Below are 18,784 nucleotides of genomic sequence, written 5' to 3'. Positions count from 1 at the left end.
AAGATTGGGATTGCATTTGCAGAATTATTTGAATTGTTATATTCTAATCAACTTCTATTATCAATTGTTCCATATAAAGTTTGATGCCCAACTATTGTATGGGTACAGCTGATATACAGTTCCAATTTTGTATTGTATTAAAAAAATAAATCTAATTTCTGAAATCCTTGTTTATAACACCCAGTTCAGCACTGAGAGCAGATGCAAGGCTTCCCAGAATGGAGACTAGGACTTGGCAGTGAATTCAGTTTTTATGATTAATGATCATCCTGGCTTCATTCCCCTGATTACAGGGAATGCATTAAATCTAGATATAGGATGCTAAGTAAAATGTTCTTAGTCAGTCTGTCTCCCAAGTTTCTGCTAAATTGGAGCTTGGATAAGGCCTAGAAATTAATTAGAAAATGGCATAAGGATACAGTATAAAATGAACCATATTACATGTAGTCCTTGACTTACAATTGAGCCCAAAATTTCTGTTGCTAAGTGAAAAATTTGTTATGTGATTCCCCCCCCCAATTTTATGAGCTTTCTTGCCACAGTTGTTAAGTGAATCACTGCAGCTATTAAGTTAGTAACACAGTTGTTAAGTGAATGTGGTTTCCCAATTGACTTTGCTTGTTGGAAGGTTTCAGAAGCTAATCACATGACTAATTGCATTGCAACAGGCATAAATGTAAGTTTGTATACAGTGTATACAATTGTTAAGCATCTGAATTTTGATCACATGCCCATGGGGATGATGCAATGGTCGTTAGTGTGAAAAATGGTTGTAAATTGCTTTTTTTCAGTGCCACTGTAACTTCAAATGGTCATTAAGTGAACTGTTATAAATTGAGGACTACTTGTACAAAATTTCTGCAACTGCTAAGGCCAATACAGAGGTTTGCAGCTGCAAAGAATTTATATTCCCTTATTTCCATTACAGACATCCTTTTACAAGGACTCATTTTAACACTAATTTTAACACTTTCCCTTCCTTTAACACCTTTTCCAGAACTTTCTGGGAATGTCCACACATATGTAGGATGATTGAGTCTGTGGAGAATATTTTTCAGTTTGTGTGTTTTTTTAATCTGAATGGAGATGACCACTACTTCACCTATTATTAAAGAATTTCCTTAGTCATGGTGAGCAATTTTATGTAAGTTATATTATGGCTGACAGAAGCCCTGAATTCATCTATTCCACATTAAAATGTTGCTATTTAAAAACAAGTATATCCCAAGACAAGGGACAGAATGACTACCTGTAGAAATTTTATTTGTATGTGAAGACTGCTTTAAAATATTTAAGGCCCGTTTGTTATAGGTAATCTCTGCTCAATGACCATAGCACAGTTTAAAGCAGAAATGTGCATGCTTGCAGAAGTGCTATAGCAATCCAAGGGTATCAATAAATACAGAAAATAAATTTCAAACTTGTATTTCAAAGCAAGCTAACTTTCAAGTTATTACATGTATCTAAAGCAAGTTAAATTACAAGTGTCTAAGAATTCTTGCAAAATGGTTGCTGTCATAAAGTTCAAACTTACATTACGTTAGCCTAGTTAACATCCAATAAGCCCATCTCTAAAATAAATATCTGTCTCTTGTAAAAAGCTAAACTTGGGCATCATTGACATTAAAACCTGAGCTACTACAGTAGCACATTTCTATTTTGTCAGATTCTCTATTTAGACAAACTGCACAAATGACATTGAAGCCAATTCTGAGACACATTTTGTTATTAAGTAACAGTAACAGAGTTGGAAGGGACCTTGGAGGTTATCTAGTCCAACCCCCTGCTCATTCAGGAGACCTGTACTAGGGATTCGAACTGCCAAATTGCCAACCTTTCTGATCGACAAGCTCAGTGTCTTAGCCACTGAGCCACCTAGTCAAGCTAAGTAAATTTATATGCACATACATGTAAAGATTATTATATACTCTGGGTTATTTTATGATGAATGAAAAGGTAAATAATAAAACATAATACATTTAGCTAAAAACTAAACACAGAATGCTTGCCACACTTATATTCTGATGATGAATAGATTTCAGGGAAAAAAAGAGAATTACAGGCTTTTAAAGCAACGAAATTGATCTACATTAACTTTGGATAAGAACAATTCAACTACCAATATGCACCCTCTGAAATATTTATTTTAAAGAATTAAACAACATTTATACCTGACCCTTTTTTGATCCACTTTATGAATTTAACCTTTTTATGAATTAAATTACAGTAATTTGCAACAATGTACAAATTATCAGATTTGAATTTGTTGAAGTCATACTTAAATATTAATAAAAAGTATAATGGGAAACATGTTTTTATAATAAATAAAAAATATAATAGAACTAGTTTAGTCTAGAAGACTGTGAGTTCAAGTCCTGCCTTAGCCCTGAAAGCCACAGGGTGACTTAGGATCGGTTACTCTCTCTCAGCTCAACCCACTTCACAAGGTTGTTTTTTGTGGGGAAAATAGAAGAAGGAAGGTGGATATGTTTGCTGCCTTTAGTGATTTGTAAAAATAATAAAGGTGGGATATAAATAAATAATACATATTCTACTGTATATAATTAACAGAAGAAAAATATTTTGGGGGTTGGTACACCTAGTCACAAATTTTAATAAAACTCCAAATGCTGCTGCCTGAGTTATTAAATTGTGCTTTAATTAGAAACCTAGTGGTTAAGAATAATTAGAAACTGAGTTGTAACCTCCTTATCTTTAATTTGATAGTTGCATCAATTTCCTTATTTTCATCAGGACAATCACACGGTGAATTATCAAAGGGCACAGTGAGCATATAAATAAATGAAACGCTGGGGAATATAAAGATGAACTAGTCTGTAACAGAATGTTGGAGAGTCATCATTAGGGTTGATTGTAGATAGAATTATTACATTCCTACTGGTTTCATCATCATCTTGTCAGCACTCCCTTCCGTACAGTAAACTGTTTCTTCCTAACAGATGCCAACATTTGATTCCAAATATTGCCAAATGTTTGTGATTAATTCCGCTGCCCCAAGTACAGACCATATGATGAAGAGGTTTATTCAACACAGTGGAGCTAAGGTGCTACATAGAATCATTCACCTATTTTACTAAAAATGCCAGTTTTGTTGAAACTGTCCATAGAAATGGATCATGAATTATTCAATGAGTTATCAAGTATTCTTGTTGCATCACAGTACTTTACATATTATAAAGATTTGGGGCATCAAAGTCTGTTATGTACCAGAATTTCTGAATCAAGACTGTCATCATAAAGTCAAGATCAAAAATATTTTTTATGATGAGAGTTTAATTGCTCATAAGTATGGGAACATTTAATTGAGTTCTTCAACTTGCTACCAGTTTACAGAAATTGATAATATTTCAAGTAGAGAGCCAGTCTATACAGGAACAGGCATTACAAAGATAGTTATACATGATTTAGGCATAGATGGTGTATCTATTCTTCATGTTCTCAGGCACACTTCCATCTGGCACTGTAATTGAATTAAGAATTTATTATGAGCTTTAAAATATCTACAATTCAGTCAATCTTAATCTACATGTTGAAGAGTTCACTTTATATATGGCAGTACTACCTACACCAGAATTTTCTAATATCATGTCTTCCCAATGTCCATGTTGCCCTTGCTTTCTATAGTATGGGAGCTGAAGTCCAACATAAATGGAAGACAAAAGCTGGGATTTTGCCATTTAAAAATGAAACATATAAGTACTTTTTCTAGTTAACCAAAAACAGCAGTTAAATTACAGGGTTGCCAAAATGAAATTTCCTCCTAAGCACCCAAGAGAAAACTATTTTTAAAATTTAAGTCTTTGCTATTATCGGAATTACAGTGGTTATCTTACCAAAAGCCAAATTTTCTTCATTTTTCTTGTTCCAACTGCTAGCACACCTGCTAATATTTTCAGGCTTCTTGCCCAATAACTGGAATATCTGGTCTTGATCATCTCCAGCAACAGAAATCAAATTGTCAGGAATGTTCTGGCTCTTTACTGTTGTTTGAAACACTTTAATATTAGTCAGATTCTGGCTCATATCCTTCATCAATGTGACCAAATCAGCTTGCGTATTTAATCGTATTTCCATTTCCATCCATGCTCTCTTAATCTCTTCAAGTGCACATTTCATTTCCAAATGACCGGATCTGATCTCTTCTTTAATTGACTGCTGTATCTCCTGTAAATCGAAAGTTGTCACCATTCCTCTTCTAGACTCTATCATGGTGTTAAATTCCTTTTGTTCAGCTTTATATAATTCCTGATTTGTTTGAGTTCCTCTAAAGGTCACAGCTAAATCATCCATTACTATGAAAGCATATTTTGGATGCTGCCTTCCAAATCTTGTACACACAATATAGTGTTATTTCTTGAAGAAGAAATAATCACTTATTGAAACATTGTTATTCAGACACATACCTATGGAACTTTTCCAAAATACAAATGTAGAGAGACTGGGTGGAAGAGGCAATCTTCTCAGTTCCTGAAGTTCAACTTAACTGCAAGTCTTGGCAAGAAAATCCCATTGTAATAAATGGATGCCTAACATGGCCACACCCAAACCAATCAAATCCTTTATTTCAGATCTGAAGGATGTCCCTCAAAAGTTAATGTCAGTCATAATGCTACTGTGCGCGAGGAGAATATATGTAGGTGTTGTCTTACACAGTACGTGTCAGCTCTCCCACGTAAACCAGATAGGAAACAGAACTAATTCTACTTTATTGTAAGACTACATTAATACTTGGTTATTCCAACGAATGGGCTGATTCTGATCCATGGGTTTTTATTATTGATTATTTTAATCTCGTTTTAGTGGGTTTTTATTATGTATGTTTTTAATCTGTGTTCGCCGCCCTGAGTCCTTCAGGAGAAGGGCAGCATATAAATTCTGTAAAATAAATAAATAAATAGATTCTTGCAAATCTGAAAATACAAAACTCCTCACCTCAACTTTTAATTATTTGATCCATTAGGGTGGGTCCTTTCTAAGTTACTTTCTCGGACCATTATGCCACTGAAGGCTACTGTCTCTCTTGTATGATAGTTTCTACCTGCATTCTCCAAGGTCATTTTCACATTGTATTACAGTAAGGCAAATTCTTTTAGCAATACAAAGGAACTGGACATTCCATAAAGAAAATTCTTTCCACATTTTGAAAAACTATCTGTAAATGTTTTAGAAGACTCCGTAATTTTCTCCTTCATTTGAATAAATATTTAATTGTATCTTTACATCAGCTACATGATTTCATTGTTTTTGCTTTATAAGTTGTCCTTGTCTTATAACTACCATTGAGCTCAACTTACGACCCCTCTGTTGCTAGGTGAGACATTTGTTAACTGAGTTTTGTCCACTTTATGACCTTTCTTGCTACAATTGTTAAGTGAATCACTGCAGTTGCTCAGTTGGTAACCCAGTTATTAAGTGAATCTGGTTTTCCCATGGACTTTGCTCATCAGAAGGTTAAAAAAAGGTGATCACGTGACCCTGGGACACTGAAACCATCATAAATATGAGTCAGTTGCCAAGCATCTAGATTTTGATCATATGACCATAGGGTGCTGCAATGGTAGTAAATGTGAAAAATGATCATAAATCACTTTTTTCAATGCCGTTGTAACTTTTAATGTTCATTAAGTGAACTGTAAAAGGGACATGGTGGCTCAGTGGCTAAGACGCTGAGTTGGTCGATCGAAAGTTCGGCAGTTCAGCGGTTGGAATCCCTAATGCCGCGTAACAGGGGTGAGCTCCTGTTACTTGTCCCAGCTTCTGCCAACCTAGCAGTTGGAAAGCACGTAGAAAATGCAAGTAGAAAAATAGGGACCACCTTTGGTGGGAAGGTAACAGCGTTCCGTGCGCCTTTGGGTTTAGTCATTCCAGCCACATTACCATGGAGACGTCTTCGGACAGCACTGGCTCTTTGGCTTTGAAACGGAGATGAGCACCGCCCCCTAAAGTTGGGAACGACTAGCATATATGTGCGAGGGGGACCTTTACCTTTACCTTTAAATGAACTGTTATAAATTAAGGACTATCTGTGTTATCAGTGCTGGCATTTCACTTAATTTCATCTCAACTTCAGAATAATAAGCAAAAATGAGCAAAGTAAACCAAAGTACTTTCAGCTGCATCAGAAACTATATATTACTAAAATTCTCTTGTCTGTTTGTAATCCATAGTTAGGTGACAATGGTGCATAACAGGGAAGCAAGTTTTGATCAATGAACCTCAAATTAAAAAAAAATCTGAGACCATTTACTGCGTAGGATTTGGCAAAGTTGTGGCTGCTTCAGGATTGCCCTCATGCTGTGATCACATGAAAATAATTCCCAATGATAACTGCCAGCTGCACAGAAGGTGAAGCCTTCAAAGGTAAATCTGATAGGAATTAGGAAGTTGCTCCATCTCTCACTGGGTTTTTTGCCTATTTGTGGTCATTTGATTTCTCTGTTCGGGTAAGGAAATATCTCTGAAACAATAGCCCAATGGGTCATGGGTTGTCTACTATAATATTAAAGACAAAGAACACTTACAATACAACTTTATGTTAGGATTTGCAAGAAGATTAGATTATTTCTTTATGAACCAGATTGGAAAGGAACATATGATACTTTACATGCACTCTGTAAAATTGCTTCATAGTCTACAAGAGTATTTATTGAGGGAAGGAAAGAGCAGGACACACTTAAGGGAGCTTAAACGAGTTTTTGATAATAAAAATGACTCACTTCAAACATGACAGGTACTAGAAACATATTGGAAGCATGACTGTTTTTTTTTCAAGTGTAACAGGCTCTCTATAATGCAATATTTTTAAAACTCTAAATAAAAATGTTACAAATAAGCATTGTTATGCAATGTTTTTCACTCATCATCTACCATTCCACAATAATAATAATTTTAAAAAGCTATCAACCTCCATCTTTTGATAATTTCTCAAATAACAGTCCAAGACTGTTTTTCACTAGATGGCTAGGATGAAAAACATGGGGAAAGCAGAATCTTTTTATAGCAGATTAAGAGTATAGAACAATTTAGAGTGGAAAAAAGAATCTGAAATGGGACAAGCTGACAGTCTGCTCACTTATTTTCCATGCACAGCTTAACCCTAAAATATTATTTATCTCAGCTGGTTCAGGAAGAATTTCTGACAAACAGGATGTAGCCAAGGTGTGCACAATAATTACCATTAAGTTTAAAATATGTGTGGGAGTTATGCATAAAGGCTGTTGCTAGGCATGTAAATAAAGAGAAAGATTTCCTTAAATTATTTCATTTAAAGTATTGAAACAGCATCTTAACTATTAAAAATGAGCCTTATAAGTACAATTGGAACTTAATTTTCTTTTTATACTGTTCTATACTTTATAAACACTAAAATACAAAGCTTAGGAAGACTGAACACTCATTTAATTAAGAATGCATTTAGATAGCTTTGGGTCTCGGATTAAATATCAGATGGTTTAACCTGATTTTAAATTTCAAACAATCACAAGAAAAAATAAAAGCATCAGCTACAGTTAGCCTTATAAAACATAGATACAACATAGAATAAAGGATTAATATGAATATAATGCATGAAATACCACGGAAGCATTTGAACTGTGAAGCAGATCACTATAAAACAAAGAGCAGGATATTGGAAGGAATCATATGAAGGCAGTATTATATATTGGATAAAATTGCTCCAGAATTGATTGCACCATGCTTCATGGTGGATCGTACTCCTTTATCACCTTCACAGTATTATTTTAGGACAGAGTTCCCCAACCTTTCCAGCTTTGCGGACTGAAGGTGATGGTGGGGGGAAGGGGATGGTTCTGCACCAGTGGCTGACAAGCATGTGCACGCAGCTCCATTTGCATGAGTGGCATATATGTGAGACCGCCGCTCACGCAAATGGAGCACACATGCATACGCTTGTCCACTGCTCGCACAAGTGGGAATGTGCATGTGGGTATGTTCATCTGCCGTTTCCATGGCCCAGTTGCAAACAGCACAGAGCCCACTAGTAGGCCGCGGTCCAGAGGTTGGGGAACCCCTGTATTAGTGTAACTGAGGCAGACATACTGACACCCCTTGTTAACAACAGGGAACTGAAGGTACATGGTAAATGCAAAAGTTGCTAGCATTCAGTTAAATAGCAAAATGGTAATTCCTATCTTGTAAATCATACTTTGCTTTGAGAAGAGCTAAAATAAATTAAAATATACATGGCATTCCAGAAGGCAGGCCCCACAGGCCAATCACAATATGTAAAATGGCAAGCAGTTTGAAATTTTATGTATTATTCAATCCAATTTATATAATGAACTGTCTATAGAGTTAGGGTTTGCGGCACCCTCTATCAATTCTCATTGTAAAAGAGAATTTACAATAAGGAGAACATTCGATAAGGCACTTTTTTTCTCACCATTCAAATGATACATACATTATAACATCTAACCTATCTTTATACCCCTTCTTTCCAAGGATTTAATTTCAGATTATAGGGCTGCAGGGATGGGTCTACATTTTACTTATTTCTATCTTCCTCCGTTTATCCATATCATTAGCTTTTGAAAACATACCATGATTCCTCCTCCTTTTTTTCCTGGCTAACAAATCAGTTGCTGAAAATCTAACAGAAATCCATGATCCTGCTCGGTATATTGTTCCCTGTTAAAAAAAATACCCAAAATTATAGCCCAAAATGATTTGAAACATACAATTCTTTGAGCAACCAACAGTCAGTAAACAGAAAGAGAATAACAAACAAAATTTTAGACTACACCAGAGGAAGCATGGTTTGTAAACCACTGTAAACAGCCCTGAATCAATCCAACCTTCCACACATCCCATATTCTCTGGTTTTTGTTTTGTTTTTTGAATCTTTAAACTGGACATAAATAGTAAGCATCCATTCAAATTGTCAAAAAGATGTCATCACTCCATAGAGGAGCTATATGCATTTGTTTACTTAGGGTTTGACTGAAATATATAATTTGACCACTGAACTTTTGCATATTTATTTTATTTATTTAAGTAAATTGCTATGGCTACCCAATTCATTCACAGAGACTTTGAAGCAGCTTACAAAAATAAAACCTCAATTCAAAACCCAATCCTAATCCCCTGGCAATGACAATCAGACCAATTGCTTGATAGGTTCAATGTCACCCTGGGGTTCCCAGGCTCACTGGCAACACAACATCCTTAGGGCCTTTCGAAAGAGCGTCAAGGAGGGGGCCAATCTTATTTCCGCAGGGATGGTGTTTACAGGGACGGAACCACCATGGAGAAGGCCCTTCTTCTTGGTCCCAAATGAATTGTTAAGTTAGTATCAGTGGTGGGTTGCCCCCGGTTCGCACTGGTTCTATAGAACCGATAATAAAACCGGCGGGAAGCCCCGCCCACCAACCCTGACATCATCAAAACGCTTCTGCGCATGCGCAGAAGAGTGCACACGCGGCCCCGCTAAAAACCGGTAGTAAAAGTAAGTAGAACCCACCCCTGGTTATTATCCATGGTTGTTAAGTGAATCTGGCTTCCTCATTGACTTCACTTGTCAAGGGGGGATCACATGATCCCGGACACTGCAACCATAATAAATACGAACCCATTGCCAAGCATCTGAATTATGATCACCTGACCATAGGGTGCTGCAACAGTTGTGTAAAAAGTGTCATAAGTCACATTTTTCAGCCGTTATAACTTCAGTCACTAAATGAACTGTTGTAAATTGAGGACTATCTGTGATTGTTAAATATTGAACTTTATAAAAATAGCTTGGTTCTTCATCATATGGCATGAATTAGGCTATGTGGTTTGAATTCATTATTTGAGGAACAGTAAATGAAAAGTCAGATATTTCTGTGAATACATACATAGAGGTTTTTTTAAAAAAAAATCACAGGAAAACCAATTTCTTTATTTGCTGAAATCTTAATTCCAGCTGCTTTTGCAGATACATAGTACTTAGAGGATTTATAGTTAACCAGAAGGAATTGCAAAGCACTTCAGTTAGTTGACTGCATTCTGCAAAAATTCTCCATTTGAAAGAATACTTAAACAGAATTTTGGCCATAATTCTCTGTATTGGGTGTTATTTTTTTTAAAAAAAAATCATTACAAAATAACACAGGAAAGGAGAAATCTATTAGTCTCCCCAGTAAGTATATATATATATAAGTCCCGTCTCTTAGGGAGGTCCATCTAACAATTGTGGCAAGAAAAGCCGTAAAACGAGGCAAAATTCACTTAACAATTGTCTTGCTTAGTAACAGAAATTTTGGGCTCAATTGTGGTTATTTTCTTTAGAAATATTTTTGTTGATATAAAAATCAACTAGCCAGAATTACAAATTGATTGAGGTGATTCTACTTGGGTATACCTGTTAGAAGGATGGATGTTCTTTCTGCAGCCCCCTAGAGGCAGCTTTTGTACTATGCAGAAGAACTAGACTAATTTTGTTTGCATGTAATTTTAACAACAACTAACAATTCCATGAGTCAACTATTGTATTACATTTTTTATTTTTTAAACAAGGAGAAGCAGGAGGGGGGTGTTAAGCAGATCTGCCCACTTCCCCCAACCGGCCATCTTGCAGATGATTATAATTGTAATTTCTCAAAACTCTAAAAATGTCTGGGAATTCTGCAAGAAACAATCCCAACATACTTGGAGATAACTAGATTGGAAAATGATAAACAAACATAATTAATACTCAGAAGAAATTTTAGTGCTTTCTCGTGTTTCTGCTTCAATATATTTTAAACAAATGTCAATCAGCATAATACATTTGTTTTTCTTTTCTTTTCCAATACCATCTGGAACCTGAAGGTGCAATTATCAGATTACTTCATGTTACACCACACTTTTGACACTTGTATGCCTGCCACATTTGTTTTTCCAATACAGTATAATAATAGAAGATAAACAGATAATACTGACTCTCAGAATTATCCCAGAATTTCCAAGGATGCCATCCTTTAGAAGTGAGTGAAAGTCCCAAAAATCTCTGTTGCCTTGGCAAAAGGAATTCTGGGATTTGCAAACATTTCTGGAAAATGTTTGGGAAGCACAAAGCTGGTTTATTCTATTGAAGCCTGATGAAGAATATTTCAACACAACTTTTTGTAGCCAAAGTCAACTATCCTGCGTATTTTAATCATACTGACACTCAAGAAAGTAGCAAGAAAACTTCTGTAGTGCTCAAAATGATAATTTCATTTATTTATTTATTTAGAAAATATATATGGCCGCTTTCTCACTTTCAGTGATTGTAGGCCACTTACAAAAAATAAAAACCCAATTCATACAGATTAAAAACAATGCCTCCCATCCCCTTTGCGACCACAAGCAGTCAACCAATTCTGTTTAACTGAGCCACCAATTTTGGAGCCACCAACTTTAGCTATAACCTGAGCATATCTTCCCCTGGTTTTAATATAGATACCACCCACATTTTAGAGAAATACAAAAATAATCATCTGTTTATATGCAGAACAATATAGCACATGACAACTGACTTTCATCAGTAATTTCAGGACATGACATCTGTTTTAAAATAGAGGTTACAAAGGCTGGAAAGCTGTTTCCCCCAATGACCATCTAATCGGCATTAAAATTTTACCCCTTAATGCATTTCTTCCTCCTAAAAACTAAAATAAGCATTGTTTAAAAGTAGGTAACAGTTATGAACAGTAACCCAACTGAATAATTATCAGCTATTCACAAAAATAGCATTTCTTTGCTTATCTCAACATTATAAGCCTATCTTAAACATATTTTATTATATATTATTAATTTATTATATGATTCTTTAATTAGTTTTATTGTTTTATAATGAGGTTTTAATATTCTTGTAAGACGCCTTGAGTTGCCATCTGCGAATAGGCAGCAATATAAATTTCATAAACAAACAAACAAACAAAGTCTAAATTCGGTTTAGGGAAAAAACCCGGTAGCTGCAGTGATAATCTTAGAACCAGTGATGAAATCCAAATTTTTTTACTACCGGTTCTGTGGGCCTGGCTTGGTGGATGTGGTGTGGCTTGGTGGGTGTGGCAGGGGAAGGATATTGCAAAATCTCCATTCCCACCCCACTCTGGGGCAGCCAGAGGTGGTATTTGCCAGTTCTCTGAACTACTCAAAATTTCCGCTACCGGTTCTCCAGAATCTGTCAGAACCTGCTGGATTTCATCCCTGCTTAAAACCGTCCAGCAATTTACATGGGGGTAAGTAGGTGTTACAGATATTAAGCACTAACAAACAAATGTCAAAGAAGGAAATTTGGTATTAAATTGAAGGGTGATTCATTTGACAGGCTTCCCCCTTTCCCTCAAGTTGGCTAATCTGTCAAAATGAAAATATAGCTGCAAATGTTTGGGGCTCTCTGTAAGCGCCAATCTTCTAAACTCAGAATAGCTTTCAACCATAACACTAAAACATCTCAGGTGACATGCCAGAAGCAAGGCTTTAAAAGGATATTGGACAGGGTTTAGATTGCAACCCTATACTTAATGAAGACATGTACTGAATTAATACTGTTAAATTGATAGAACTGCACCATGAAAGGTGTGGATAGCTGCAAACCTCTTAATGATGAGAAAGAAGCTACATTGTCAGCCTTACCTACAAGATGGCTACTGCTACAGAGCACTCTCCACAGTTATCTCAGGCCCAAAGCGGCTTTTATTTTATTTATTTAAAACATTTGTATAGCTGTCCATCTAAACTCTGAGCAATTCCCAGTCAAGAATTAAAACAACATAAAGACTATTAAAATCATAAACGTTAAAAACAAAATTCTTTGTGCCACAGAGATTGACCTTCCTGACTGAAGTACAGAAGATTAAGAGCTTGATGGGACTTTGTAAATAGGCAGGTGCACCATCAGCAAAGAAAGAACACTTATTTAGCCTGGACGGATGAGAAGCAGAACCTGAGCTGGTCTTGATTCTCTCCATCTGAATTTCATTCTGCCTTCCTTTGCGGAAAATTGCAAATGCAATCTCCAACTTGACAGGTTTTTTTTTAAAAAAAATACAATATAGGTAGTCCTCGACTTATAAGCTTTTGTTCAAAAATCATTCAAAATTACAATGGCACTGAAAAAATGACTTATGACCATTTTTTCACACTTACAACCATCGCAGCATCCCCGTGATCATGTGATAAAAATTTGTATGCTTAGCAACTTCATATTTATGACCCTTGCAGTGTCCTGAGGTCATGTGATCACCTTTTGTGACCTTCTGACAAGCAAAGACAATGGGGAAGCCAGATTCATGTAACAACTGTGTTACTAACTTAACAACTACAGTGATTCACTTAACAACAGTGACAAAAAAGATTATAAAAACTCACTAACAATTGTCTCACATAGTAACAGAAATTTTGGGCTCAACTGGGGTCATAAATTGAAGACTACCTGTACATTGACTAAAAGAATATTTTTCTGTTTACTGTCTTCATAAATTTATTTTGTTTATGCAGAGAGGATAGAAATTAACACAAAGAAAGATGGGTCAGTGGGATGCTGTAATGGGGCCCAATTATTGTTTGTTACTTCAGGACTCTCTACGGTTTTAATCCAGCCTTATATCACTTATATAACAATTGACAGTTGTTTGTTGATTACACTGATCGTCCACTTTTCCTTCAGGTGCTTAAAAACAGTTTTACAGAAAGACTTCCCTTCACTTTACCTTCAGAACAATAAATCTTGAGGTAATTGACCCAACATCACCTAGTGAATTTCCGGGACTGTGACTGAACTTCAACTTGACTCCAACAACCAAATCAATATACTATATTGACTCTTGAGATCAAGCTCAGAAGGAGGGTACAAAACATACTCGTATTAAATATAGAAGGTAAGCAAATCCGTATCCTGGAGCTGTGTCAAGTTATTTAAAGGCAAGTTATTTCTAACTGAGTAGGAGGTTTTCACCTTGGATCAGCAACTGTGACCAAATGTTTCCATAAAAATAAACTGCCCTAGTTGTGATTATTCAGTTCAACCTTGCAACTGGCATGTCAGTTTCATCAAACTGCGAATATTTCAAACCGAAACTGTTTTGAATTAAAACCAGCTGTTCTGATCTTAAAGTGTTCTGACTTAGAAAGAGGATTATTTCACAGTCAACTTGCTCACAGCTAGATGGCCCCACTGAGAGTTCGCAACATTTCTGGTAACATCAGAATAGTGCTGAAATACATCTAGAAATGGTGAAAAAGCCAATTTCAAGCTAAAGGACATGTTTCAGTTTTTGGACTATCCATCACACAATGACAATACACTCACACTTAAAGACTGGCTATGTTCATCCCTAGCCAGTCTTTAAGTATGAGTGTATTGTCATTGTGTGATGAAAAGTCCAAAAACTGAACCATGTTTATCTCTGAGGGACGTGCTGGCTCAATGGTTATGACACTGAGCTTGTCGATCGAAAAGTCAGAAGTTCAGCGGTTCGAATCCCTAGTGCCGCAAAATGGGGGTGAGCTCCTGTTACTTGTCCCAGCTTCTGCCAACCTAGCAGTTCGAAAGCACGTAAAAAATGCAAGTAGAAAAATAGGGACCACCTTTGGTGGGAAGGTAACAGAGTTCCATGCACCTTTGGTGTTTAGTCATGCCAGCTACATGATCACGGAGACATCTTCGGACAGCGCTGGCTCTTCAGCTTTGAAACAGAAATGAGCACTGCCCCCTAGAGTCGGGAACGACTAGCACGTATGTGCAAGGGGAACTTTACCTTTACCTATGTTCATCCCTAACCAGTTTGTAAAACTGGGGATATTAATATTTATTCATCTAAAAATCAGAATAGAAACTAGCTCAAAAATCATAAAAATATATCTTAACTTAATAAAAAATAGATCTCATCAATTATTTTCTAATGAAGACTTCATACAAATACACAGCTTTAAAGCAATTCTAGTTACATTTTAGAACTTCTCTAGTTCTATGTTTAATTAGCCTGGTACCCTAAATAAGCTTGAGTACAAACCACAGACCTACTCTAGATTTAGAACAGCAAACATGAAGTGAAATTAGCTACCTAAATACTTGAAAGACCTCCACTGTATAGTAAACTAAAGTAGTTGTATTTTGGCATCAAAGAATGATATCAGGAGCTGACAGGCAAACTGGTACAGATAGTCCTCAACTTACAACCATTTCTTTAGTGACCATTCAAAGTTACAACACTGAAAAAAGTAAATTATGACCATTTTTCACACTTAAGACTGTTGCAGCATTCCCATGGTCACACAATCAAAATTTGGATGCTTGGCAATTGGTTCATATTTATGACAGCTGCAGTGTCTCATGGTCTCCTTTTGCAACCTTCTGACAAGTAAAGTCAATGGAGAAGCCAAGTTCAATTAACAACCCTATTACTAACTTAACAATTGCAGTGATTCACTTAAGAACTATAGCAAGAAAGGTTGCAAAATGGGGCGACATTCATTTAACCACATCTTGTTTATCAATGGAAATTTTTTGCTCAATTGTGTTCGTAAGTCGAGTAAGCTGTAATGATAATTTTGATTGAAAGTAATAATTTTATGCAACACTCCATAGCAATATCGAATTTGACTAAATCAGTGTTTTTCAAACATGGCAACTTTTAAGATGTGTGGATTTCAACTCTCAGGTTTCCCTGGAAGTTGGTGAATTGTGGGATTTTAAGTCCACACATCTTAAAGGTGACAAGTCTTAAAAACATTGCACAAAGCCTTTTTTAAATTTCCAACCTGATTATATTTCCTCAGAAGCCCAGCTGATAGAACATGTTTAACCTCAATTAGAAATTTCATACTTGCTACTTCTATTCTATAATTGTTTCCTGTTCAGTTAGGTAGCACCACTGTCAATAGCATCAATGATGCCTTTAAATAACTAGATAGCACAGATTACTATTACCACATTCTTTCCTCTCTCATGCTGGAGGGAATAGCTCTTCAAAAGCACTATTTAGGAAGAAAGGTACACATTATTGACCAATTACGTTTCGATGACTTATAACCATCTCTGATTCATTTCAATGGGCAACATCTCTATATTAAACATGACTGTAAACTGTAATTCAGCATCTTACAACCAAACTCATAATGCAGCTTCAGGAATATTTATACCATGATGGAATCAGTGCCAGAGCATGGACTTATTTTCATACAAGCCAGTAACAAATATTTAGACAAGGATGGTTATGCTCAGATTCTCTCTCTCTCTCTCTCTCTCTCTCTCTCTCTCTCTCTCTCTCTCTCTCTCTCTCTCTCTCTCTCTCTCCCTCCCTCTCCCTCTCCCTCTCCCTCTCTTCTCTCCCTCTCTTCATAAATCCATTAATGAATCTAGGTTTACTAGGTGCCAACTCCTTGGGCAACAACTCTTACCAGCCAAGTATTTTACTTGCAAGGAAGGCAAACAGAATACTTGCATTTACCTATTTAACAAACAATAATAAGGCCAATTGGGTGAATAATCTGTTTCTATGTTTTGTAAACTCTCCATACCATGTTAAACTCTGTTTCGCCTGCATATTAAAGACATACGTATTCACAGTCATTACAACATGCTATTCTCTGTAGCTTCATTTCTAGGGACCATAGATACGCCTATTGTGTTAAAAAATGTTGCAAGCACATTTTGAAAATTCATTTTGGATTCAGAAAGATATTCAAGTCATATCAGAAAAGAACAAATGATAGTCAATGTTCATATGATTATACACATAGCAGCCTTGACAAATGCAGTTATTTAAATCAAGCTACTGAGATCATTGCAAATTGCATACAGTATACATTTTTACATCTGTATTCTGTTTTTTTCGGTTTTCTAATCTTTCCAGCACTTACTATTGAGAGACTATTAAGCAGAAAGTGTACAAAGCTACCTAAACAACAAAATTTGTTGTTTCACATGCAGTCCGTGATTGATTAGACAATTTATTTTCTAGGAAACAGTCAAAACTATAACAATTAAGCTTTATTGTGTGTTTAGACCGGCTATTGTGCTAAGCTACTGAAGGGGAATACAAATAGTTCTTTTCTGCATGTCCATAAACACAGAGAAAAGATTAGAACAGCCATGGGCACTGCTGTGCTAACCTGAATATGAAAAATACTCAAAACACTCTGGTGTTAGAAGAGATTATTATACTAGGTGCCACAGCCAAGATGAAAAGGAATTGCCCACAGAATGTGGGGACAGAAATGAGAAGCAGAGCCAGAATTTCATGCTTGAGAATAGACATGGATAAAATAATAATAGAAGGCTTTGAATAATTTATATAATTCGCTGTAGACTATTTTAAAACCTGTATGCCAAAATTCCCTTTTTCTTTCTAATCACTAATCAAATGAAGAAAAGTGTTGAACAAAATGAATATGTCCATTTTAGAAGAATAAAGTCCATTCTCATTAATTGCAACTGCAAAATTTGTACTGCATAATAACGTGCCCTAGAATTGAGATTCCTAATATAGAATAATTTCTTCTCCAAATTTATGCACAGACTTTCAGAATTCCATGTACCATCATGCTAAAGAGATTGAGAAAGATATAGAATTGAAATTCAAAACTCTTAACACCTATAGATATCTGTTAAGGGACCATAGGAAACACTGCATGTTATTGATGTACAAAAATTCACCTTAAAATCATTTTTTAACATTTCTAAACAGATTACACATGTGTCATGCTTAACACACAACCACTACAGGAAACCACATATGCACAGACACACACATTACATCCAGCTACTGAAAAATGGATTGCTGGATTTTCTAAGGACGAATATTGTGAGAAAGAAATGCACACTGAACAATTCATAGTTGCTATTAACAGCCACAGAAGTCAACAAGATGTCCCCCAGGCATACAGGAAAATATACTAACCTGCATGAATAATAACTGTGCTTCTCCTATATCCAGAGGGAAGCCGAAGATTTCGGAGTAATCCTTTTGCAGTTAGTCGAACATGCATGTTGGATAAGGAGAATTTTGGGGACCATAACATGTCTTTAGAGGAATTAGAAGAAAAACAACCAGGAAACATTCTCCATATACTGTCATATATTATTTTTGTAACTCAGCTTTGAAGGCATGGAGTAGCTGGCCAGATAAACAAACCTCTCTTCGTTTCTCCACTGAGATTTCACAAACAGGTGCAAAATTAAAGGAATCCAGGAAGGAAAATACTACATCCACAACGTAAAGCCTGCTGCCAGCTTCGTTGCCTACCAGCAAGAGGCTTTAAAACAAAGCTCACCCTGAGAATAAAACTGCTCTGTGATTTAGAAGCAGCTCTGAATTACATCACACTGCTCAGGTTTAATCAAATGTGTGGTACAGTGGCAACAGAAAGCGGGAGGAGAAGAAAGAAGTGGGTGGTCTCCCAAGCTGAATACATCAGCCAGTAATATCACAGATCATGTCATTCAGTTTTCAGGACCACTAGAGAAGAAGATTTAACGTTCCATAAAATGGATTAAGACCATTCCTTATATTAACAGTTTTTAGTAAATCAAATTCTATGTTCATTATCCTGAAAGCTATTTGACCCAGCAAGAATAGACAACAACCCTTTGGTTCTTTTTGATCAAACACAAGCAGATTTGTTGTTTGTGGCTGTATCAATATTCTCTGTTTGATTATAAAAATACTAAGCAGAGTTCTTTGCCTATAGGCCTAGGCTATTTTTGCATATTCGTTTTAATTTAGTGCTACTATCATTAAGTAAGCAGTAATCTTAATGTAGGATAAATTATTTAAGCTGTATCAATTAGGAA

The 18,784-nt window shown here is 35.9% G+C and overlaps 1 protein-coding gene across 2 annotated transcripts in view; it reads right to left on the bottom strand.

The window, feature by feature from the left end:
* Window positions 1-18,784, bottom strand: part of MTUS1 (microtubule associated scaffold protein 1) — a 108,512-nt gene that overhangs the window by 31,208 nt on the left and 58,520 nt on the right. The window contains exon 1 of one of the 2 annotated variants that reach the window (XM_070948735.1): window positions 17,892-18,120. The exons of the other annotated variant lie outside the window; for it this stretch is intronic. Coding sequence (XP_070804836.1) covers window positions 17,892-18,051 — 160 coding nt within the window. The 5' untranslated portion in view covers window positions 18,052-18,120. Of the gene's footprint in view, window positions 1-17,891; window positions 18,121-18,784 lie in introns of those variants that run through there. 2 annotated transcript variants of the gene reach the window in all.

This window comes from Pituophis catenifer, unplaced genomic scaffold (genome assembly GCF_029215685.1).
Source record: "Pituophis catenifer annectens isolate HBS135680 unplaced genomic scaffold, rPitCat1.0.hap2 SCAF_8, whole genome shotgun sequence".
Taxonomy (NCBI): Eukaryota; Metazoa; Chordata; class Lepidosauria; order Squamata; family Colubridae; genus Pituophis; species Pituophis catenifer.
This window is presented reverse-complemented; position numbering and strand designations above follow the sequence as displayed.